Genomic DNA, 26,671 nt, shown 5'->3' with positions numbered 1-26,671 from the left:
ATTAAGCACGGAAAATTCCATAAGAAAAATGAAAATAAAATTTTCAAAATCCAAAATGACAGTTTTCTGATAAACTTTCTTCTTCTATACAGGAATTTTTAAAAAATTACGGTCATATATGCCTCAAAATGGTACCAATAAAAACTACAATTTGTAACTCAAAAACCAGGCATGATACAGCTGTCAACTGAAAAACAAAAATGCTCTGGTTCTGGAATGTGGTGCCGCACAAAGTATCTTTATTTATTTGTTAAAGGGGTTGTCCCGCGCCGAAACGGTTTTTGTTTTTTTCAATAGCCCCCCCCCCCCCCCCCGTTCGGTGCGAGACAAACCCGATGCAGGCATAAAAAAAACAAACCGTCCAGTACTTACCCGAATCCCCGCGCTCTGGTGACTTCTGACTTACCTTGTGAAGATGGCCGCCGGGATCTTCACCCTCGGTGGACCGCAGGTCTTCTGTGCGGTCCATTGCCGATTCCAGCCTCCTGATTGGCTGGAATCGGCACACGTGACGGGGCGGAGCTACGAGGAGCCGCTCTCTGGCACGAGCGGCCCCATTCAGAAAAGAAGACCGGACTGCGCAAGCGCGTCTAATCGGGCGATTAGACGCTGAAAATTAGACGGCACCATGGAGACGGGGACGCCAGCAACGGAGCAGGTAAGTGAATAACTTCTGTATGGCTCATAATTAATGCACGATGTACATTACAAAGTGCATTAATATGGCCATACAGAAGTGTATACCCCCACTTTGTTTCGCGGGACAACCCCTTTAAAGTGTGTATTGTGCAAAAGTGGGAAAACATAATCTCTATAAATTTGCTGTTGTCCTAATCATAATGATGTGTAGAATAAAGGTAACATAATATCTATACACATTATAAATGCCATAAAACCAATGGGGATCTATTTTTTTTCCATTGCCCCCAGCAAAACAAAATTGAATAGATTTTTCAATATATTATATGTACTCGAAACTGGTTGCTATAAAAACTAGAACTCATTCATGCAAAATAAAATGTTATACAGCTATAGTGCCAAAAAAAGAAGGATTAGGAACACTGGAACACAAAAGGGGATACAATTTACTTAAAGGGGTTGTCTCGCAGCAGCAAGTGGGGTTAAGCACTTCTGTATGGCCATATTAATGCACTTTGTAATATACATCGTACATTAAATATGAGCCATACAGAAGTTATTCACTTACCTGCTCCGTTGCTGGCGTCCTCGTCGCCATGGATCCGTCTAATTCTGATGTCTTCTGGCATTTTTAGACGCGCTTGCGCAGTCCGTGCTTCTGGCTGGTGAATGGGGCCGCTCGTGCCGGAGAGCTGGTCACTGCGCCGTCATTGTAGCTCCGCCCCGTCACATGTGCCGATTCCAGCCAATCAGGAGGCTGGAATCGGCAATGGAACGCACAGAGCCCATGGTGCACCATGGGAGAAGACCCGCGGCGCACCATGGGAGAAAACCGCAGTGCATCCCTGGGAAAGGACCGGCGGCCATCTTAGGCAGAAGATTTTTATAACTCCTTATTTCGTCGGATCAGTGAGTAGCAAGCGGTTTAAAAACCGCTTTAATTTGCTATTTTATGCCAGGGGGGTGACAGGGGGAATGGGGTAAGGTAAAATTTGAATGCTTGCCGCGAGACAACCCCTTTAAGGTTCAAATTATTTCTGTCAACAAAGGACTAAAAATTCTGGTCTGGGAATGGGGGGGGCTTCATGCATGTGAGAACCTTTTATTGTTCTACAGTTTACAGCCCGGCAAGAGCAGCAGCACTGGGAATTTGCTGGACAAAGACGACCTCTCCATACCTCCACCAGATTACAACATGGCCTCCCGCGGCTTCCCTCCACAACCTGGCAGCTCCTTCAAGCCCCGGCCATACAGTGTGGCTGCACCAGTCTTTTCACAGGTGGGACAACCGTGACCTTTGACTTCATTCTGTTTTACCCTTGTTCCACCAACAGCAGATGGATCTGTATTATTGGTGGCACTAGACTAGGACCTTTGAATCACTGAGGCGTGAGGCATTCTATGCCTCATGTCAGTTTCTAGGTGATTTTAGGCTAAACCCTGAAACTGTTAAAGGGGTGCTTGTGTGTTTATATATTACTGATACCAAAAATGTAGGTTATTAGTGCCATTCTTGGTTAATTTGCTGAGAGAAATCACATGATGAGCTCCAAGATTCTTTAAGAAAGGGACACTCTTGATCCCTCTTGGCCAGTTGGCCGAGAAAGGGGATGCTGACACACCACAATCGGGATGCTATTTCAGTAGGTTCAACAGCATCCACTAGATGGGCTAATTTAACTGATTTGTATCATAGATTAGTTTTGGAATTGAAGTTCCGCCTTGGAGCCACTTTAAACCTGATCTTCAAACAAAATGTCCACCTCTTAACATCTTCTAATTTTCCACTTCAACTTTCTGTGCAGAATAATTTATTACTATATCTTTATAGCAGTTTTAGATCTATCTTTTTGATACAGAGCACCAAATCTCTTGAATAAACTGATATAACGTTGGCTCCCCACCACTAGAGGGAGCTTACTGCATACAGTCCTTATAATTGAGTTGTATGCAGTTAGCTCCCTCTAATGGTGACTGCAGGGAGCCAGAATTTTCTCATTTGACTTTGTATATGCAGGGAATTTGGAGCTCAGTATCAGCAAAAAACAGACGTTTGAGCTATAGAAAAGTATATTTAGGAATTAATTAGCACAAAATATTCCACTTTTTTGTTAGACTACACATTCACATTTAATCTATATGAAGCTATAGTCACTACTGAAATCCATAATTTCAGATTGGTTAGTGTGATAGATGTTAGCACTGTTTATCCTTTCAAGGGTGTTCTCCATAGCTATGTGTGTTCCTTATTTATAGGCTTACTCTGTGCCCTATGGGTACACAATTAACAACAGTGCCAGCTTTCTGTACCCACAGTCATCGGGGCTGTACAAACCTTGTAAGAGGTCTTCACCCGTAAGTTGGTCACCAGTGGGGCTCTTCCATTGCAGTTCATGATATCCCCGTTTGATGCTGCAGATACTTTTTACCCTGACTGCTTACTTTATGATACATTGGTTTGTCTATTTAACATTTTTTGAACACTTAAGCAGGATCTGCACTTTAGATGCTGACAAAACCATACACCGTGCAGTCTGGATATGAAGGAAACTCAAATGGTGGCATTTGCTGCAACGGAAGGTGCTTCACCATCATTTCCACCAGAAATCTGCCTACTAGGGACATTTCCTATTGAGTTATTGGTTCTTGTGCAGTGTTTTATCGCTCATTGCCCACCAAATGGAGCCCTTTTACAACTTCATTAAATTGGAGGAAAAACATGACGTGGAGTGGGCAGCTCTTTTGAATTTCTCAAATAGGTAACGGGGATTTGAAGATCAGTAGATGCCACTTTGTAGTGAATATGCAAGCTTTATCTTAACTTACCCCTTATGAAAAGAAAGAAAGATCTGCAAGTCCATGTTGGAGACTCTACCAGGCAGCGGGATTGTGGCATCTTGCTCACCTCAGCCCGGAGTTCCCCTTGCTAGTTGAGATAGATCCTCCTTGTTGTATACACATGTCTTAAGTGGGCGTATAAGGATGATCTGGAGGTTATACCAATATATCTAAATCATTAAGTAGTCACTACATTGTCATTAGGCATTTCCATGATTGGTATACCTGCTTGGATTTTATCTGGCGTTTCATGATCAGTCTATATACTCTAGTCACAGAGACCCTGAATGTACAACAGAGGAGGAGAAGATATTAAAACCCTGCAGTCCGGAGGATTTAGTAGTATGAGGGCGGATCACTTCTGTAGGGGTAGATGTGTGGCATCCTGGCACACAACCACCATTCCCCTCTTAGTGGCACCTCCCGGGTCTACACAAGAGGGTGGAGGACCGATCATTACACACCCCAAATGTAGTACCTGTCCAAGTTCTTCTTTTCTCAGCTGTCTTCATAGAAAACTAGTCAGTAATAGGCTTTCGTGTGGTAAGCCTGTGGTAAAGCTGCTTTGCTGACAGATTCCAGGCTAGGCAGCCTATGGTATGATTTCTGGTGGGAGTTCCCACATTCTGCAACCATTTTGCTTCTAGAATGACCTTGCTGCTTTTTTTAGCTATAATCACAACGGTAGAGCGCTCCTTGTTACCGCCGCTCGCCCTCTCTCATATGCAGCTCAGCTATCTGATCCTGTTTCCCCATCACAATAAAATATGGCCGCCCTAGTTTCCATTCCATCCACCCATCATTACTACTATAAAGTAGTAAAGTATGCTACAGCTGTAAGACACCTTGCTGCTAGTATGCTAATTATCAGAAATTAAGACCGCCTCCTACCTAAAAAGTCAGCTAATTAAAGCACCAGGTACTTTTCAATAATTTTGTTTTCTTTTTAATTGTTTTGCCTTTTTGCAGGGTTTAGAAGACTACGGGGCATCACGTTCCACAAACAGGTAAAGGCATCCTCCACTTTATATGGATGTTTGTGTGGTTCATTCATTGAGTACTGCATGTGTTATCTCGCTGTTCTTCTATGGTGTTTTATATTCTAGTGTATGTGCGTCACCTGCAGTATCCCTTATTGTCATGGGTAAGGAATGGAGACGTTAATTTGGGGAAACTTCATAAAGGAACAAAGTCTGCCTCTAATTCACAACTTTTTGGGCTGAACCAGTTAAATGCCATTAGATTCCAGCATTAAAGGGAATCTGTCAGCTGGAACTTGCTGTCCAAACCGCAGGTAGCGCATTATAGAGCTCCTAGGAGGATCTGAGCAGATCGATACACAGTACTATGGGGAAAGATTCAGTAGAACTTGTATTTTATTCCTTTATATCTCTGCTGCTTCTGAGCTGAACAGTCCAATGGGCGGAGCTATCAGTGATGGACAGCCTTCCTTGTATGTACAGTCATGCACAAACAACTGTCAATCACTGATAGCTCCGCCCACATACTTTCAAGTTTCTCCATCTGAATCCAGTCCTAATGGCTATTTACCAACAGAGAAAGAGGTCACATGTCACCATAAAGCTGAGTGGGATATTTTGGGGTGGTAAGTGGTGTGATATTTTTCATTTTCCTAATGACTGACCCAAGAGCCATTTAGAGGGTGCCCGGTAGTCCAGCTATGATCCCAAAGACAATTCCTCTTTAAATGAAATGCTACAAAGTGTGCCAATAAATAGTTTTTATGAGAGCCCATACAAATTACAGGCCTAGATACACAGCTTTTGTCATCCTACAACACTCCAGCTCAATTTCTGTATACAAATGAGCTATTCGAGACTTTTTCCAAAAATGTATTTTTTGATCATGATCATTTTGCTGCAGGCTCGGGCTAAAGAGACCACGTGAGTGTAGGCTTCACGCAACCGAGTGCTGGAACGGAGGGGTAATAGCAATTCCTGTTCCCTTAGGCAAAATCTGGACCAAGATTCCCACTCACCATGTGCCATATACAATATTGGTGTCTTATGGGGCAGAAAAGGGCCTTTGGGCCCCCTCAATTACTAGGACCCGGGTGTGACTGCTAGTAAAGACGTGCTGCTTAACTCTAACCTGAGCACCCAGAAGTGACTTCCGTTATCTCTAATAACCCCCTACCCTATGTCTCACACGCACTAGTCCAGGAAGCTGAGATATGAGGAGCTGTTTGATGCACTTTAAAAGTAATCTGATTGATGCAGACTGGTATTCATGAGGTTTACAACAGGTGTGAAGGGTTTCGGTTTTTTGTTTTTTTTGTATTTTCTTCTTTTTTTCTTTTGTTTTGTGTTTTGCCCTTTTTGACTGGAGCCCTTGACCTGGTGCCCATATGCATGAATAAGAGATACTGCAGCTGTTGGTGGTCCATCCGTATTGTGGTGATGTACGGTCACACTATATACAGTAATGTACATCTTGGCAGTATCCTTTTTTTTGCTCTTTTATTTCACAGCGGCAATGGGACTATGATATCAACTGTGTGAGGCGAGGCTTACACAGACATGGCATCTGCTGCTTTGAAGAACTTTCATCCTTTCTTTCTGCTTTACAATTTTTGTTTTTCACCTCCTTCACTGATTTTCTTGGAAATCTTCTTTGTTTACTTTTGTATTCTCTGGAATTGCTTTTTTAGGTCTTGGATTCCTCTCTTTCAGTCCATTGAGTTGCTGGAGGGATCTATGCTGTAATGTAAAGCAGGGACTGGAAGTCATACCGGCGCTCGGGCTACTCTGGTGTGACTCATTGACGTTTTTCATGTTTGTCTTTTTTTTCCCTCATTTTAATTTTGTTGCTCAACTTTTTCTCTTTTACAGAGGGTATTTCAGAGCAGAAATTTGCCAAAGTGTATCTGTAATTACTGAAAATGCAGATAAGTTCTATACCAGTGTAGAAGTTTTATACCAGTTTTTATGGGGTGAATGGATGCTTTTTTTTTCAGACCTTGACACAAGGTCTTATCTGCATGGAAAGGTTGGAGTGGGATGTTGTTCTTCCCCTGCCTCTCTGCTAGAGATTGACTTGTATGCATGTGACTGTGAAGGGACTGTTAATAGTTCTACTGCTTTATATTTCTAGTTACATTTTGTCCCATATACTCACAACAGTCTGGAGGACAAGTATAACCTTAACTGATCTTGAGCTACGTTAGTTCTACTCCAGTCACATCCAAGGCTGCATTCAAAATAAGGAGGACTGAATGAGCGCTGTTTAAGCCGAACGATAAGTGAAAGAGCCAATGATTTATTTTTATGCCTCCGTAAAATGGACGACGAATGCAAAGTGAATAGAGATGAGCGAGCACCAAAATGCTCGGGTGCTCGTTACTCGGGACGAAAATTTCGCGATGCTCGAGGGTTCGTTTCGAATAACGAACCCCATTGAAGTGAATGGGCGACCCGAGCATTTTTGTATTTCGCCGATGCTCGCTAAGATTTCCATTTGTGAAAATCTGGGTAATTCAAGAAAGTGATGGGAACGACACAGCAACGGATAGGGCAGGTGAGGGGCTACATGTTGGGCTGCATCTCAAGTTCCCAGGTCCCACTATTAAGCCACAATACCGGCAAGAGTGGGCCCCCCCTCCCAACAATTTTTACTTCTGAAAAGCCCTCATTAGCAATGCATACCTTAGCTAAGCACCACACTACCTCCAACAAAGCACAATCACTGCCTGCATGACACTCCACTGCCACTTCTCCTGGGTTACATGCTGCCCAACCCTCCCTGCACGACCTAGTGTCCACAGTGCACACCAAAGTGTCCCTGCGCAGCCTTCAGCTGCCCTCATGCCACGCCACACTCATGTCTATTTATAAGTGCGTCTGCCATGAGGAGGAACCGCAGGCACACACTGCAGAGGGTTGGCACGGCTAGGCAGCGACCCTCTTTAAAAGGGGCGGGGCGATAGCCCACAATGCTGTACAGAAGCAATGAGAAATATAATCCTGTGCCACCACCATCAGGAGCTGCACACATGGGCATAGCAATGGGGAACCTATGTGCCACACACTATTCATTCTGTGAAGCTGTCTGCATGCCCCAGTCAGACCGCGGTTTTTTATAAATAGTCACAGGCAGGTACAACTGGGAATCCCCAACTCCGCAATGGGAATTCCGTGTGCACCCACAGCATGGGTGGCTCCCTGGAACCCACCGGCTGTACATAAATGTATCCCATTGCAGTGCCCTGGACAGCAGAGCTAACGTCAGATTAAATGCAGGTGGGCTTCGGCCCACACTGCATGCCCCAACCTGACCGGGCTTTTTAATTCATAGACACAGGCAGGTACAACTCCCTATTGTGAAGTCCCTGTGGACCGACAGCATGGGTGGGTGCCAGGAAGCCACCGGCGGCACATAAATATATCCCATAGCATTGCCCAACACAGCTGAGGTAATGTCATGTTTAATGCAGGTGGGCTTCGGCCCACACTGCATGCCCCAGTCAGACTGGGGTTCTTTAGAAGTGGACACATGCAGTTACAACTCCCTGTGGACCCACAGCATGGGTGGCTCCCTGGAACCCACCGGCGGTACATATATATCCCATTGCATTGCCCAGCACAGCTGATGTAACGTCAGCTGTAATGCAGGTGGGCAAAAAATTAATTGGATTACACGGTAGGCGAGGGCCCCAAAAAATTGGTGTACCAACAGTACTAATGTACCTCAGAAAAATTGCCCATGCCCAACCAAGAGGGCAGGTGAAACCCATTAATCGCTTTGGTTAATGTGGCTTAATTGGTAACTAGGCCTGGAGGCAGCCCAGTTAAAATAAAAATTGGTTGAGGTGAAAGTTTCAACGCTTTAATGAGCATTGAAACATATAAAAATTGTTTGCAAAAATTATATGAGTGAGCCTTGTGGCCCTAAGAAAAATTGCCCTTTCGGCGTGATTACGTGAAGTTTCAGGAGGAGGAGCAGGAGGAGGAGGAGGAATATTATACACAGATTGATGAAGCAAAAATGTCCCCGTTTTTGATGGTGATAGAGAACAATGCTTCCATCCGCGGGTGCAGCCTACGTATTGTTTAGGTATCGCTGCTGTCCGCTGGTGGAGAAGAGAAGTCTGGGGAAATCCTGGCTTTGTTCATCTTGATGAGTGTAAGCCTGTCGGCACTGTCGGTTGACAGGCGGGTACGCTTATCCGTGATGATTCCCAGAGCCGCACTAAACACCCTCTCTGACAAGACGCTAGCCGCAGGACAAGCAAGCACCTCCAGGGCATACAGCGCGAGTTCAGGCCACGTGTCCAGCTTCGACACCCAGTAGTTGTAGGGGGCAGAGGCGTCACCGAGGACGGTTGTGCGATCGGCTACGTACTCCCTCACCATCCTTTTACAGTGCTCCCGCCAACTCAGCCTTGACTGGGGAGCGGTGACACAGTCTTGCTGGGGAGCCATAAAGCTGGCAAAGGCCTTGGAGAATGTTCCCCTGCCTGCGCTGTACATGCTGCCTGATCTCTGCGCCTCCCCTGCTACCTGGCCCTCGGAACTGCGCCTTCTGCCACTAGCGCTGTCGGATGGGAAGTTTACCATCAGTTTGTCCACCAGCGCCCTGTGGTATAGCATCATTCTCGAACCCCTTTCCTCTTCGGGAATGAGAGTGGAAAGGCTCTCCTTATACCGTGGGTCAAGCAGTGTGTACATCCAGTAATTCATAGTGGCCAGAATGCGTGTAACGCGAGGGTCACGAGAAAGGCATCCTAACATGAAGTCAGCCATGTGTGCCAGGGTACCTGTACGCAACACATGGCTGTCCTCACTAGGAAGATCACTTTCAGGATCCTCCTCCTCCTCCGGCCATACACGCTGAAAGGATGACAGGCAAGCAGCATGGGTACCCTCAACAGTGGGCCAAGCTGTCTCTTCCCCCTCCTCCTCATGCTCCTCCCCTCCTCCTCAACGCGCTGAGATATAGACATGAGGGTGCTCTGACTATCCAGCGACATACTGTCTTCCCCCGCCTCCGTTTCCGAGCGCAAAGCGTCTGCCTTTATGCTTTGCAGGGAACTTCTCAAGAGGCATAGCAGAGGAATGGTGACGCTAATGATTGCAGCATCGCCGCTCACCATCTGGGTAGACTCCTCAAAGTTTCCAAGGACCTGGCAGATGTCTGCCAACCAGGCCCACTCATCTGTAAGGAATTGAGGAGGCTGACTCCCACTGCGCCGCCCATGTTGGAGTTGGTATTCCACTATAGTTCTACGCTGCTCATAGAGCCTGGCCAACATGTGGAGCATAGAGTTCCACCGTGTGGGCACGTCGCACAGCAGTCGGTGCACTGGCAGATTAAACCGATGTTGCAGGGTCCGCAGGGTGGCAGCGTCCGTCTTGGAGTTGCGGAAATGTGCGCTGACCCGGCGCACCTTTCCGAGCAGGTATGACAAGTGTGGGTAGCTTTTCAGAAAGCGCTGAACCACCAAATTAAAGACATGGGCCAGGCATGGCACGTGCGTGAGGCTGCCGAGCTGCAGAACCACCACCAGGTTACTGCCGTTGTCACACACGACCATGCCCGGTTGGAGGCTCAGCGGCGAAAGCCAGCGGTCGGTCTGCTCTGTCAGACCCTGCAGCAGTTCGTGGGCCGTGTGCCTCTTCTCTCCTAAGTTGAGTAGTTTCAGCACGGCCTGCTGACGCTTGCCCACCGCTGTGCTGCCACGCTGCGCGACAGCGACTGCTGGCGACGTGCTGCTGACACATCTTGATTGCGAGACAGAGGTTGCGTTGGAGGAGCAGGAGGAGGAGGGTGGTTTAGTGGAGGAAGCATACACCGCCGCAGATACCAGCACCGAGCTGGGGCCCGCAATTCTGGGGGTGGGTAGGACATGAGCGGTCCCAGGCTCTGACTCTGTCCCAGCCTCCACTAAATTCACCCAATGTGCCGTCAGGGAGATATAGTGGCCCTACCTGCCTGTGCTTGTCCACGTGTCCGTTGTTAAGTGGACCTTGGCAGTAACCGCGTTGGTGAGGGTGCGTACAATGTTGCGGGAGACGTGGTCGTGCAGGGCTGGGACGGCACATCGGGAAAAGTAGTGGCAACTGGGAACCGAGTAGCGCGGGGCCGCCGCCGCCATCATGCTTTTGAAAGACTCCGTTTCCACAAGCCTATACGGCAGCATCTCCAGGCTGATCAATTTGGCAATGTGCACGTTTAACGCTTGAGCGTGCGGGTGCATGGCGACGTACTTGCGCTCGCGCTCAAACAGTGGCGCTAGCAACGTCTGGACGCTGCGCTGAGAGACATTGCTGGATGGGGCCGAGGACAGCGGAGGTGAGGGTGTGGGTGCAGGCCAGGAGACGGTAGTGCCTGTGTCCTCAGAGGGGGGTTGGATCTCAATGGCAGGTTGGGGCACAGGGGGAGAGGCAGTGGTGCAAACCGGAGGCGGTGAACGGCCTTCGTCCCACCTTGTGGGGTGCTTGGCCATCATATGCCTGCGCATGCTGGTGGTGGTGAGGCTGGTGGTGGTGGCTCCCCAGCTGATCTTGGCGCGACAAAGGTTGCACACCACTGTTCGTCGGTCGTCAGGTGTCTCTGTGAAAAACTGCCACACCGTAGAGCACCTTGACCTCTGCAGGGTGGCATGGCGCGAGGGGGCGCTTTGGGAAACAGTTGGTGGATTATTCGGTCAGGCCCTGCCTCTACCCCTGGCTCGGCCTGTGCCCACACCCTGACTTGGGCCTCCGCGTCCTCGCCCGCGTCCACGTCCTCTAGGCCTACCCCTACCCCTCAGCATGCTGTATTACCAGTAGTGCAGAAACAGAATGCTGTAATTAAATGTGCCACTTATTGGCCTGTGGTTGGAGGCTGACTTTGCTTACGGAACGCACAGCAGAGCCAGGAAATAATTTTGCGCAAGCCTGCTGTAACACTTAGCTGGCTGCGTATGAATTAGGACAACTACCCCCAGCACAGACCCAGTACACTGAGGACGGTCACAGGCAGCCCAAATAGATTTTTTTTCCCAAATGTTTTTGGAAAGGCCCACTGCCTATATTCAATAAATATGTCTTCTGTCCCTGCCTCACCACCACTACTGGCCCTGGACTATGTATAATTACTGCAGGGCGCAATGCTCTGCACGGCCGATATACAAAAAAAAAAAAGTGCAACACTGCAAAAAGCAGCCTCCACACTACTGCACACGGTTAGATGTGGCCCTAAGAAGGACCGTTGGGGTTCTTGAAGCCTAAAATACTCCTAACACTCTCCCTATAGCAACTCCAGCAAGACAGCACTTTCCCTGATCTCTGTCAGAACGCATCTGTGGCGAGCCGCGGGAGGGGCCGATTTATATACTCGGGTGACACCTGATCTCGCCAGCCACTCACTGCAGGGGGGTGGTATAGGGCTTGAACGTCGCAGGGGGAAGTTGTAATGCCTTCCCTGTCTTTCTATTGGCCAGAAAAGCGCACTAACGTCTCAGAGATGAAAGTGAAAGTAACTCGAACATCGCGTGGTACTCGTTTCGAATAACAAGCATCTCGAACACGCTAATACTCGAACGAGTACGTTCGCTCATCTCTAAAAATGAACAATTCACCATCGACGTTCGGTCGTTGGCCGGATTTAGACCAAATGATTATCATTCACTTTTGCTTGTTGGAAGAATTATCGTTAAAAAAAATCGTTCAATCTAAAAGCCCCGTAAGTAGTTTAAACACTTTGTCTTATTCAGAGCACCACACTAGAGCGTATTCTGTGCTTGCGCAAAAACAGCGGGGAGGTAAAGATACCGTCACATGGGGCAATTATCGCCCAACTAATTGCTTGAAACAGTGATTTTTGGCAATAGTCGTCCTGCGTGCACCCAACCGCTGAAAGGTACTGAGGAAAAACTTGCTCAGTAGTCACTAGTCACTCAGCTCACTAAAACGAAGGGACTAGGGAGCGACTTCTCACTCCACGTGAAGAGGAGTCATTCAATCTTTGAATGCCTGCTTGTTCAGTGTGAATGGACGCTGGTGTCCGAAGAGATCTCTGGCCCGCTTTGCCTCTATTCACTTGAACGACTATCACTCCTGTGTGAAAGCAAGGGCAGTAGTTGTTGGGATGACTGTTGGGCACCCCACAGTTGTACTTTTGTAAAGGGACCTTCAGGAGATATGAGATCACACAGACTGAACCAGCAGGAGGTGACTTTGGATGTGATTGGAGAAGAAGACATAACTCAAGATCCGTACAGGATAAGTAATAGATGTTGGTTTAAGTTGTGAAACGCTGACCCAATGTGTAGCTACATATTCACAGCACCATAGTACAGCCATTAACTCTGGACCCAATATAAATACAACTATTTTAGTTGCAGTTCATACCGTTTCAATCTTCACCCCTCTCCCATTTATCCCAGTCTTAAAGGGTTTGCCCAGGATTAGAAAAAAACATGGCTACTTTCTTCCAAAAAAGGGTTGTCTGATACTTTCCCTATAGTAAAGTAAGTTTTACTATTTTGGGAAGAAAGCGGCCATTTTCTTCTAATCCTGAGCAAACCCTTTTAAAGCAATGAGATCAATTGCAATTCCAAGCATTCTCCTGTCTCTGAACTTTCGCCTGCCATCTTTGAGTATGCTGACAGATCTGGCAGGTCATAGAGGGGCTTATTTTATATACTTGGGTTGCGCTGTTTGAAATCGCTTGAATTTTACAACATAATTAAAGTGATGAAAATGTCTTGAAAACTTACATTTAAATGTCGGAGGAATTGGGGCACAGAACCCATATTCTACAAAAAGTGTGGAATTGATATGCTTGTTGACGAACCCTTGATTGAACATGGAGAAGGAGTCCACCCAACATTTCCTGTCAGGCTGGATTTACATGGGCGAATATGATATCTGTTCGAGAAGCTCGGACCGACATTGTGTTTGTAAAATTGCGAGTTTCTATGCGAGTGCGATGTGACTCGCGAGAAAATTGCATCACATTGCTAAAAATGCAATTTTTCATTATTAAAAAAAATGCATCGCATTTGCATGAAAGTCATATATACATGCAAGTGCAATGTGACCTCCCCCCTCCCTCCTCCCTTTTCTTACCCATTGGAAATAATGGGCAAGATTCCTGTGGACTTCCAGAAAAATAGAACTTGATCTCAGAACATCATTGCAAGAGAAAACTCGACTCTGTAAATACAACCATTGTTAGCAATGGGTGTATTTTTATTTGAGTTTTGAACTCGCGCAAAAGTATCTGCAGTGTAAATACTGCCTAAGGCCGTATTTACACAGGCGAGCTCTATATCCGTAACTATATCGGGATTTGAGAATCTAGGTGGGGTCCACATGTGGGACCATTATTATTGGAGTTGGGAGCGCTGTGCCTATCCAGCTCAACAGTCTAACGATAAGATTAATGGTTGTTGGGCTACTGAGGCAGAGAATCCCTAGCAAGCACTTATAGCCGGTCTGTCTGTGGTTACTCACTTCTCCAGTCCATGGCTGGGGGCATAGAGATACAAACATAACTGCTACTTACTGCTCTGAGAGGGGTGATGTCCCTATTATTGACCGAGAAGGGGTAAATTCAGCCCAACAGCTTGCAAAGTGAACTAAATGGTAATTCCATTCAAAACCAGAAATTGGGTTTGACAATTATTTAAGAGAAAATGTCCGTTATAATGTGTTACACGTGTATGTGCATGTAGGAGCTCTTTAAAGGCTTCCCATGTTCAGTGTTACAATATGGTTTCCATATTATAGCAGTCTGTGGCTGTTTCCATATTTTGCCCCATTAGAACGTGTGAAGCTTCCCCCACATGTTGTTGGCCTTCACCTAAACACCATCGTGAGACAATCTGTCTCCATCCAGTAGACTTCTACTGCTAGAAAGAAGTGCTCCCCTTCAGAGAGACGCTCCAACTTTCCAAGTACCTGAGATAGGGAACAGAAGTCACCAGTGACTAGAAGGATTCTTCCAAGGCTTTTATTAGTAGGGATGGGTTTAACCACCACGATTTCTGGTTTGGCTAAAGTTCTCCTTTAATGTGTCATTGTTACCATTGAAGGCTACATGATGCTGCTTTATAGATTATCACACGTAGTTTATTCCCCCATGACAGGATAAGCCAATTTATAAATTTGAGTGCCTTCTCTGTAGCTTCTTCGTGTCTATAACGTTATACATCGTATTGTAGTCCATCACAGATTAGTTGTTGATGTGTACCATCGCTCTCCATATAGAGCAGTAAGGACCATTTCACGTGGTCATTATATGGAAACATGTAATGGTGAGAAGTATGACTGAACCAACCTTGGATGGAACAGGGATGTCATATGATAAACCTAATCAGAATACGGACAGCACTCTGGGTGTATAAAATACTAGATGTGCACAAGAACGAAACCCCTAAGAGTACACAGACACACCTAGTAACCACGAGAGGCCTTCGAGCAATCGCGCTCTAATTACAAGATGATCTTCCCTGCCCAAAGGGATAACCACATAGGAGGGCACTTGTCGGTACCAAAAAACAGGGCTCTTGGTCATATACACATATATATCACCCGGAAAAGAAAAATGTGTGCCAGCGCTCAGGGGAGAGAACATGGAATATAGAACTGATAGATTGTATTACTAGTGCTTCAGATCCTCCCGTATACCCCCTTCCCGGTTTACCCAGCATACCACCAGTGAGTTCTTAGAGAATGCCCCACGTCACCACTTCATGTGCAACGATATGATCTTTGTGCTTAACTGCAAATTCCTCCAAAACGCATTGCATATGTATCCTGTCCCCCATAAACTCCTCTGGTTAATGCAGTGGTGACGTGGGGCATTCTCTAAGAACTTACTGGTGGTATGCTGGGTAAACCAGGAAGGGGGTATACGGGAGGATGTGCTGCCCACTCTCAGAAATAAGTACTATTAATAATACAGTTTGTTGGTTCTGTATTCCATGTTCTCCCTCAGCACTGGGGTACCTTTTACTTTTCCTCTGTAATATGTGACAAAACATAGCATTGCTGGAAGGACTATCAGTGGAGGTGCTATTACAGGCAAGCTCTTTCGGGGGGGCTGTATAGCAGGTTGAATCACATGCTCTATTTAAGGGGTTAAAGCTCTACATGCATAAATGCTTACGGTGGGTTGCCTTTAAAGGGGCTTGTTACCTCTCCTTTATGTCTGTTGTAGTAAATACTTGTGTTTCCCATATATTAATTCTGCAGCATCTTTTCTTAGAACTTTTGTTATTTCTCTTAGAAATGAATGAATAAATCGCTAACTGGGTGTTGCCCTTCTACTTGACAAAGGGGCGTGTCTCTACAGTCCAATACTGTCAGCTCTGACTGGACAATGCGATAGTGTGTAGAGACACCCAGTTGACAGTTTACTCATTCATTGTTCTAGGAGGAATAAAGAGGAATGACCATAAAGAAAAGATGCTGCAGAATTGTTCTATCATAGGGAATACACATGTTCGGACATGTCTGTAGAGGCGCGTAATTGACCTCCTAAGGCGCTCCCACACATGCACTTTTACCGCGATTACGTGATTTCATTGGGCCTCGCCGACACGCGCCACGATTTTTTGGGTGCTGTCTGCTCTATTTTGCCACGTTTAGCGCACCTCATTACCCATCACGATGATGGGGTGCGCTAAAACCCAAGGTGGGACACAGGAACCTGCGTTTGAAACTAAAGTAAAATCACAGCGTTTTGCCGAGCGTACGTGTGAGTGGCCTTATGCAAGTACCGTGATTACACCGCTGAACATCCCTTTTGTGAAGCTTTGTATAATGCAGTATTTTAGGCCATTCCTCTGGGAGAGAGATCTCTGGTATGGAAAGGTTTGTAATCTTCTAACAATTCAGGGGCGATGAGGCCTGATGATGGGATTCATTCAATGTGCAAATTCGGTTTTTACAGTAATTCCCTTTTAATGTGTTTTATACTATTTCGGGCCTCGCTGAGCTGCATAGGATAGGACATGGAGTGTGTTATAGCTTTTTTTTTAGTCCTGGTCAGCCCTGACAATTACACAAATCTGGCATATATTTATTTATTCTACATGTCTATCATGTTTTTAGATTAGGATTTATTTAACTTTTTAATTTTTTTTCCTACTGTCCTTTTTATTCGTTTTTTCTTTTCATTCTTTCCCTAAATCTATCTTCATCTTTGTGTGTCTCACAAACTTTAGAAACAAACAAAATAAGACTGGCGTTAATGGCTATCTGTATTGCTTCCTGACGCACTGATATCATGGGATGGTGGGATTTAAAGGGGCAATCTCCTCCCTACTTGGCTTCTGTCAACTTTTCGCACTGCCAAAAAGCGTCCAACCTTGCTACAGTCAGTTATCCTAAATAAAGGCCTTTCTTTCTCCCTCTCCGGCCGTCTCTACACTGTCCCGTCTTTTGTGAGCCATCAGATGTTCAGAAATGAACAGAATGTATAAAGAATGTACAATGATCCGCACACAGAACATTGTGCCCTGTAATGATGTTATTGTACGAATAAAGTTTTATTTATTGCATTTTGGGGATCCTTTTTATTTCCTCGTTCTGAGGCTTGCTTGCTGTCTCTCTGTATAGATTTCTATTTTTCTTTTCTTGGGGGGGGGGGGGGGGGGAGGGGTGTCTTGCTGACAGACGCTAACTGTGATTTTGACCATTGAGCAGCTGTATTATAACTTCAGGCTAAAATAAACATTTTCTACAACCAGTTGCCTTCTATTCTTCTTCTTGTTTTTTACTACTTGCACTTTGGCATCCGCTCTCATCATTTTATATCAATTAACTCCATTTGCATATTAATAAATGATAACTCCATTCTTCATCCATGATCCAATTCATAGACTCGTGTTGTGTTTTATTCAGTACACGATGCCGGCAGGGCTAGTAGTCGCCTGTCGGATATGCTGTTGTTGGGGAGGTGGTTGAAATGAGTATATTATACAAACTGGTATAGCGGAGTCCAAATGTTTCAGTGAGTTATCACAAATCCAGAAGTGGAGCAGCCATCATTTTATTTGTATAGTGCTTTCAGGTAATTTATTTATCACCGCCCCCCAAGCTGGGTGCTCATTTTACCGACCTCCAAAGAATAGAAGGCTGAGTCAACCTTGAGCCAACTACCTGAGCCATGTGGGGATTGAATTCACCACCATCAGGTCGTGAGCAAGAGGATTTCTGCTGCCTTAGCACCCTGCGCCACATGGGACTGCTCTTAAAGGCATGGCAGAATAATGTGTCTGCTGTGCCACCTGCTGACCTAGAATTAATTATATTTTTCTTGCCAGCAACCGCCACTAGGGGGAGCTTAGTGAAGACTGCTTTGTCATTGCATTGGATGGTAGTTTTATAAATCTTTATGCAGTTAGCTCCTCCTAGTGGTGTTTACAAGATGACAGAATTGTAAGATTTAAAGGAGTTTTCCAGGCAGCGCCGGCTGTCCCCCTGTGTAGTGACCGGCACTCGTAATTGCAGGCACAGCTCTCCTTGTAATCAATGGGACCCCAGCCTACAGTCACAAGTGCAGCTCCCATTGATTTCCATGAGAGCTGTGCCTGCAATTATGGGTACTGACCTCTGCATAGGGGTCGGATCATTGACTTTCACTCCAACCCAGATGTTTCTTAACACTGACTGCTGGCTCAGATATTCCGCGAGATTCCGCAGCTGAAGTCCCCAAACATTTGGCACGGGTTTTAAAAGCTGCTATTCCGCTGCAGCCCATCTATCTCCACAGAGAGAACAAAGCCCGCAGCAGAAACTGTGATACAATTGACATGCTGCGGCTTTGATTTCCACGTGGCATGGCGGCTTGGCTGCAGCAGACTGCCCACAGCATGTGAACGAGATTTTTGCAGATCTCATCCACTTTACTGCTTAGTGTCAGGGCAGCATTGCAGTGGAATTTCGTTGTGGACTTTCCGCATGGAAATTCCGACCTGCAATTTTAAGCCTGTGTGAACCCAGCCTAAGGGGGCTCAGTCCCACGGCTGTATGGGCGCTGCGTATTATATGCGCATTTTTCATGTGCATAATAAGCAGTCATAAAAGCCCATCGATTTAGATTGAGACATGCGTTTATTTAAAGCGCATATTACGCACGTGGAAAAAAAAAACCTCAACATGTCTTATTTTGGTGCGTATTAAGTAATAATATGCCCATTATAGGCTACGGAAGCTTAAAATGCATGCTACATGCGTATTTAACTTTGTACTGCATATTACGCACGTACTTGGCAGACCCCATACGCCCCTGTGAGTGAGCCCTCCGATCATAGAGCTTCTCCACAGTGGGGGGTCTATAGGGAATCTGAGCAAGGATGTTTTAAATTGTAAAGCTAGATCAGGACTGCCTGGACGTTTATAGTTTATGGGCAGTCCTTAAGGGGTTAATTTCATTAACTTTAATAAAATCCAAATCTGCACTGAGTCCTGTGAAAGCTCCCTCAATTAGCAAAGCTTTTTAGCTGCGGCCTTCATTCTGTGGAATGTCTTAGATTTTATTCTGCAGACTTTAATTGCGGAATTCCATCTCCTGTATGTTCGAAATCCGCAGCAGGAAGCCTTTCAGCTGCGCAATTTAATCTTGTGGATTTTAACAGGTGCGGAATTCAAGCCCCATAGGGATAATATTGGGACGCAGAAATGTCCGCGTGTCCTAATTTCGTCACCTAAGGCTGGGTTCACACGGGACGGATTTCCAGGAATCTGGAATTCTCGCAGATTGGCCGCACCGAAAGTCGGCGAGAATTCTGCTGGAAAACCGCAGTTGCAGGTTTTGGAGCGGCTTTGACGCCTGCATTTCCGCTGTGGCCACCTCTCCCCATAAAGAGGAGAGAGGCTGCTGCGGAAAAAAAAAAGAATTAACATGCTGCATCTTTAATTGCTGCGTCGCATGGCCGTTTCCGCACGGTTTAGCTGCAGCATGTGGACGAGATTTTTGCAAAATCTCGTCCACTTTGCTGGCTATTCCCGGGATTAGGAGCCGCCTGTGGAATTTCCGTGCGGACGAGCTGTACGGAAATTTCACAGCAAATCCGTCCCGTGTGAACCCAGCCTTAGGGGTATGGGAAAGTGGAGAATGTTTGATCAGGGTCTCTGCCGCGGTCCTGGTACGATGCAGCTGGATGAGATTTTACCATGTGAAAACTGAAATGCTTCAAATTAAAAAATCAAAATTTTGGCTCAATTGTTTTTTTTTTGCCGTGTGTTTTTAATGGGTGATGCAATTTGTCACATCTGTACAGCAAAACCTGCGTATTCACGGCAGAAAAAAGGGTTTAGTGGAAAAGGCTGGATGTACACACAAATACTTGCAGTAAACTGCGCATTTTACACGTCTGGATCTTACTGCAGATTTAATTCCTCTACATTAATAGGGATTCGCTGCAGGAATTGATGTGCTTTGGATTGTAAAATCCTCACCGCAGCGCCGCTTCCAAGAGAAAGCTTTATGCTGCATGAACGCTCATCCACCGGCATTGTAATGAAATCCGCTGCTGGCTTTTCCCTCCCCAATGCCGATGGACTCTTATGTACACGACTGGGAAATCATTCCACAGCGCACTCGTAATTTGGTGTGTGTGATACCTTTTGCTTCTTGCATTAGCACGACCGTATTCACCCCCGCAATATGCAGTGACTAAAACCTACTTGATTTCAATGAGTTCATTCACTAGCCAAAAAGTACAGTAAAAAACGCAATGCCGATTGCATATTTGTAGTTTACGCTTAGGTTAAGCAGCGCTGCTGATTAGAGCCACCTGATTGGCTCTTCGGCACCACATGACTACACAGCGTGCACGCGGATTGCCTTCAGCAGCCATGCACTACACACTACAGTTAAGCAGACGTGCACTACACACTACACTTAAGCAGCACGGGGTTAGGTTTAGGGTTAGGTTTAGGGTTACTTTTAGTGTTTACGGTTAGTGTTTAGGGTTAGGTTTAGGGTTAGGTTTAGGGTTAGGGTTGGGGATAGGTTTAGGTAATCCTAACCCTAAACCTAACCGTAAACCTAAACCTAACCTCGTGCTGCTTAAGTGTAGTGTGTAGTGCACGGCTGCTGAAGGCAATCCGCGTGCACGCTGTGTAGTCACGTGGTGCCGAAGAGCCAATCAGGTGGCTCTAATCAGCAGCGATGCTTAACCTAAGCGTAAACTACAAATATGCATGCCGATTCACAAAAATGTGGCACATGTGAATCCCACCCTGTATGTAGCGGATTCAGACCTCTATACCAGACAGACTCCGTTTAGAGACTTTGGAGCTTTGTTTCAGAAAAACAGACAGGCTAGCAATATAATGGTTACAGTCACAACAAGGGGCAGCGTTATGCAGCAAACTTCCCCTTTGCAGGTGGCTGCAGACAGACCCAACTCTGTCATTGGCCTATGGGGTGTTTTGGGCCTCTGTGTTGGCAAGAACAAAGCTCATATTGCTATAAATGTAAGTTATGAAATTAGCCTAAAAATTGGACCTTTTTAAAATTAAAACAATCAAGAGTGTAAATTCATGTTTAAAGGGTCGCCCAGGATTTAACAAAAAGGTCTGACTTTTTACCAGAAAAAGCATAACATCTGTGCATAAGCTGACTGGCATTTTAATGGGGGTAAGCTGCAATACCAGCCACAGCCCAAAGACAAGTGTGATGCTGTTTCTGGGAGAAATCGCTAAACCTATACTGTAAAATAACAATGAATGGACTAAAAGTAAAGCGCACAACTTCCATAGGATCGCATAAACAGTTAACTCCAAGTTCCAATCCATTAATAAATATGTATGTGACGTTGAGGCTAAATGTCATTTCTAACAATGAGGAGCTGCTGTGTCTTTTCTCTAAATAGAGATGTTCTCTCTCTCCACCTCTGTACATTGTGTTCTCACTCCAGCCCCGGGCTTATTCATCCTTCCCCAAACAATAAACAGTGACTGCTGTAGAGAACAATGCACTCATACATTCACCGGCACAGACCTTGCCCTATGGGAAGACCTGTGCTGCGGCCCCTCGGCAGTTCTACAACCTGCAGTGTTCTTCACTTACAATCAACACTTTTGTTTGTGTTGCAGCTTGGAAGCAGAAGTTGCTCGGTTTTGAGAGGTCTCAACAGTTAGTAAGTTTATTTTGCATTAATAACACCCCCCTTCCACTTGGTCTCTATGCTCTGCTCTGACTGCTAGGATACATCAACTCCACCCTACACATCTCATTAGAGGGTGTATCTGAAAAAAACCCTCTAGGACATTGATGGTACCTGTATGTCCCTTTTGTGTCAGACTAGGAGCTTTTGTCCATGGGTGATCTTGCATTGCGTTACTCGCGGTGATAACCCGTCCGCGAGTAATGTAGTGCGCGCTTTCCATAGCGTTGGTATAGAAAGCGCAGTTCCCTGTCCATGAGCGGAGAATCATAACGATTCTCCGCTTGTGGGACTCAAATCGCAGCATGCGGCAACTTGCCGCGATGCTCCGTAGTAAGCCTGTCAGATAGGCTCACCGCAAAGAACTATCAGTTCTTCCTCCTGCTCCCCGACGGTGGAATATCGCTAGCAATTTTCCGCCTCGCCCATGGACAGGGGGCCTAAGGATGGTTTCACATCTGCATTGGAACTTTTCATCGCTGATCCAGATGGAAATGCTAGAAGAAAAAACACTGCATGCAGCGTTTTTCCTTCCGTCCAAAAGCTGGGCAGGTGTGCAGGAAGTGAACGGACCCCATTATGGTCATTGGGGTCCACCCAACACTGTTTGGTTCCGTCCAGCCACGGGGATTCCCCTTTCCTGCTCCCCAACAGAGCAGGAAAGCGGAATCCCCAGTGCAGATGTAAAAGTACCCTAGCTAAAACCAGTGTTTGGCCATAGTTCTCTTAACATTGACAGTACATGTGAGTACATGTAGCACTATGTCTGAATAGTCCTCTGAAAGTGAGTTGTTCGCATACGATTGATTGTTTTTGAACTTTTACACAGAGGGATTATTATAGTTCACTTGTTAATTTTCGCGGTTGCTGAAGCGCACACCCCCCTGCAAAGTTATTATCTTTCAACGACTAGCCAAACTATTGCCTGGTTACACTGGACAATAATGAATCAGCCTGTGAATATTTTAGGTGAGCTAAAATGAAGCGACTAGCAAACTGATTCTCGCTCATAACCAGGTTGGTGCCTGTGTTTGCACAGCACAGTTGTCGCTTACATCCTTTCTATCGGGCAACTATTCAGAAGATGATAGTCCCGTGTAAAGCCATCCTAAGTAGGTATTGGAGGCCGCAGTTAAGATGTCCGAATTCCCATTAACATGTTTGAATCGACTAGGAATATTTTTTTGAAGCGGTAGAAGGATGAGGAACCGCCAGACAATACATAGCATTCATCCTGTCTGATTTGGATCACTTTGTCACCTTGGGTGAGCGCCAAGAAGCTCTGTATCCTAAGGGCTCATGTCCACGGGCAAAATAAGAATTAAAATCCGCAGCGGATTTTAACTCTTCTCCCGCCCGCGGATCCGCACCCCATAGGGATGCATTGACCACCCGTGGGTAGATAAATACCCGCGGATGGTCAATAAAAGTGATTTTAAAAAAAATGGAGCATGAAAAAATCTGGACCATGCTCCATTTTCATGCGGGTCTCCCGCGGGGACGGCTCCCGCGGGCTTCTATTGAAGCCTATGGAAGCCGTCCGGATCCGCGGGAGACCTAAAATCAGATTTTACTCACACGCTCCGGTTCTTCTCTTCGCCGCGGCGCCATCTTCTCTCAGTCGCAGCCGGATCATTTTGCTTCGGCCCGGCGCATGCGCGGGGCACGTCACCGACGTCATCATGCACATCCGCCGAGCCGAAGAAAGAAGATCCGGCCGCGACGCAGAGAAGATGACACCGCGGCGAAGAGAAGAAACGGAGCGGATGGGAAGGTGAGTTTATTCTCATTTATTCTTATTTTCAGCCCTCATGTCCGTGGGGCAGGAGGGACCCGCTGCAGATTCTCCATGGAGAATCCGGAGCGGGCCTGATTTTCCCTGTGGACTAGTAGCTTTTAGGTAGCCAACAACATTTGACAGTTTTTGGTTGAATGCTTGTTTGGTCACCCAACAGCTTTCACCCTTAAATTGCTTACTATGTCTGTGCTAGACAGTTATGCAAGCACTCTTTTTCAGAGGAAACCATAGGATCACCATGGCTGGCCTGTGCTTCTCTTGATCTTCTGGATTTTTGGAACTGTCTACCACCTTCATAGACATTAGATAGCCGCCTGACCAATCAGCTTGATTATCTAATAGAATGGTAGAGTTGTAAGGGACCTCCACCAACTCCTTGCTCAGTGCAGGATTCACTACATCATCCCAGACACATGTCTGTGGAAATATCTCAGGTTGGTCTGGATATTTGCACATTTGTGGCTGCATGTTTAGGTCTATGGAGTAGGAAGTGAGAACTCTGTAGGCAATTTAGTTCAGTTGGATTATTTAATCTTTTCCTCTGAGGCGTCAAAACCAGACACTAATATCCAAAGTTGTACTGTATGATGGACTCCTTGGACAAAGTTGGCTGCATTGGATAATAGTACTCTAACCTCTTTGTTGGGACAATGGGCTGTGTCTGGTATTCCAATATTCGCTGGAATGGGGTTGAGTTGCGGTACCTGGCACAGCCCATAGACAATAGTGGCACAGTTAAAAGAAACGGCCTTGTTTTTATATCCTTTTTAGAATTTGAATTCCCTTCTCATCATTATAATTCAAATTCCCTTGCCATTCGGAATTGGGCTAAGCAGCAGCACATGTGAAAGACTTGGGTATACTAATAGATCATAGACTGATCATGAGTCAACAATGTGATGCAGCAGCCAAAAAGGCAAACACAATTCTGGGATGTATTAAGAGAAGCATAGAGTCTAGATCATGTGAGGTCATTGTCCCCCTCTACTCTTCCTTAGTCAGACCTCATCTGGAATACTGGGTCCAGTTCTGGGCACCCCATTTAAAAAAAGACATAGACAAACTGGAGCAAGTTCAGGGAAGAATTACCAAGATGGTGAGCGGTCTGCAAATCATATCCTATGAGGAACGGATAAAGGATCTGGGAATGTTTAGCTTGCAAAACAGAAGGCTGAGAGGAGACATAATGGCGGTCTACAAATATCTGAAGGGCTGTAACAGCGCAGAGGGATCAGCCCTATTCTCATCTGTACAAGGAAAGACTAGAAGCAATGGGATGAAACTGAAAGGGAGGAGACACAGATTAGATATTAGAAAAAACTTTCTTGTAATCGGGAAAAACAGCTGATTGCGCTTGTGGGGTTAAAGATATTTTATTATTATGACAGAGCGACGCGTTTCGGCGAACAAATAGCGCCTTTTTTAAGCTCAACATACTGTTAAACAACAAGACACCCGCTCACCCCCGGTGCCCCCCGAATCTTGTCTGGTCTGGTTTTGACGCCTCAGAGGAATTAACTTTATTAGCTTCTGGTCAAAATCACGTATCACGGCTTAATCCACTTGCTGACACGCCATATTAAACTCGTTTGGCGTTATAATAATGTTTCTCTCTTTGGTTAGAAACTATAAAAACTATTATGTTAAATATCTACAAATAAATAAGATATTAATAAAAATATAACCATCTCACAAAGTTATACCCCCTTATAATAAAAGGTAGTAACCATACTGGAATTACATGTTTAAATATATAAGAATGTATACATATAGTAAATTCATTATAAAATCCATTAAAGAGGATTTGTTTTCAAACGAAACTTTTAGAAAATTGCTCATTATACATCTCCAACGTTATAAAAAAGTTGCTAAAAATTTCTCTAAAACCTCTGACAGTGAGGATGATGAATGAGTGGAACAGATTACCACGGGAGGTGGTGAGTTCTCCTTCAATGGAAGTGTTCAAGCAAAGGCTGGACAAATATCTGTCTGGGATGATTTAGTGAATCCTGCACTGAGCAGGGGGTTGTACTAGATGACCCTGGAGGTCCCTTCCAACTCGACAATTCTATTTTGAAGCATGAAACACAGATTTCATTTTTACGAGTTACTGCCTACTCGGGCGAAAAGATTCGGGAGGAGCGGGGGTAGCAGGGGGAACAGGGGGGATCTCTCTCTCTCTTCTCCCCCCCCCCCCCCCCACTCCCCACCGCAACCCTCCGCTCACCCCCGGTGCCCCCCGAATCTTTTTGCCCGATTGGGCAGTTACTCGAAAAAAGAGATGCTCAATCGAGTAATTAATTGCTCTAAACGAGCACGTTTGCTCATCTCTAATGCTGACCACTTCTCATACCACATTTCCTGATTTACAAGTAAGTGGTCGCTTTTCACAACCATTTAGTGTTTGGCCTGACCAGCGTATTAGGATCAGCACTTTCATAATGCCTCCTATGGACAAGTGCATTGATCTGAATAGGAAGTGGCTTTTGGCTACTTTTCTTTAAGGTTCTATGATGTGGTTTGTTTCAAGCAGTCAAAGTAGAGCACTTTCCTTCTCCACCTGCCCAACATGCTTCTCTTGGTTATCCCATCTTGGCAGTCTATCAGCATCACTATCCTACCGCTCACTTTCCAGTTCTTGCACAGGACCAGGTAGCTAACCATTACTAGTTGTTTTGTTGTTAGAGGTCATTGTGTTGGTAACCCAGGGTGTTCTTCTAGGATCTTCATTTGGTAGTCTTCACAGAGAGGCAACCTGTTTTCTCTTATCTGTGTCTCTGGTCACCAATGTCCTTACCTTCTAGGTCTCCTTGGCCACTAACTGTCATATCTTTTTGTGTCTAGACTTCTGTGTGGTGTTTTTCTGGAAAATCCCATCCTGTATTTTAACATGTTTCCAAGGCTCTACTAACATGCTTGAAAGTCTCATGTTTGGTAACCTAGCATCCATGTGCTTGAACTAATCAACCTGAACCTATAAAACATGGGTCTGCTTCATGAGTTTGGATCATCTCCAAAATATCTAATTGATGTGCAAGTTCCTAAGCCCAATTGAAAAGACTAAAATAATTACTGCAAAAAATCCACCTTGTTATGCGTCAGTGGTAGAACCCCAGGAAGACACCCTAGACCTCCCATGTTGGGGCTGTAAGAGTGGCTATATCTGTTGTTACCCAGTGCTACTAGGCCCAAGAGGACAATTCAACAACCTATATTTAGTGGTGATTTTTGGGTAGGAAATCTTAACTAAAGAATAGGTTATTTTA

The 26,671-nt window shown here is 45.6% G+C and overlaps 1 protein-coding gene across 2 annotated transcripts in view; it reads left to right on the top strand.

Moving 5' to 3' along the window:
- The window catches only part of BAIAP2 (BAR/IMD domain containing adaptor protein 2), a 78,956-nt gene that overhangs the window by 50,560 nt on the left and 1,725 nt on the right, over positions 1-26,671 (top strand). The window contains exons 9-11 of one of the 2 annotated variants that reach the window (XM_066588213.1): positions 1,756-1,918; positions 4,447-4,484; positions 21,537-21,580. In XM_066588213.1, the coding sequence (XP_066444310.1) occupies positions 1,756-1,918; positions 4,447-4,484; positions 21,537-21,564 (229 nt within the window). In that variant the 3' untranslated portion in view covers positions 21,565-21,580. The remainder of the gene's footprint in view (positions 1-1,755; positions 1,919-4,446; positions 4,485-21,536; positions 21,581-26,671) is intronic. The other variant, XM_066588212.1, reaches the window with a different exon arrangement.

Source organism: Eleutherodactylus coqui, chromosome 13 (assembly GCF_035609145.1).
Source record: "Eleutherodactylus coqui strain aEleCoq1 chromosome 13, aEleCoq1.hap1, whole genome shotgun sequence".
NCBI classification, from domain to species: domain Eukaryota; kingdom Metazoa; phylum Chordata; class Amphibia; order Anura; family Eleutherodactylidae; genus Eleutherodactylus; species Eleutherodactylus coqui.
Note: the sequence above shows the minus strand (reverse complement) of the source record. Positions and strands in the feature narration are given on the sequence as shown.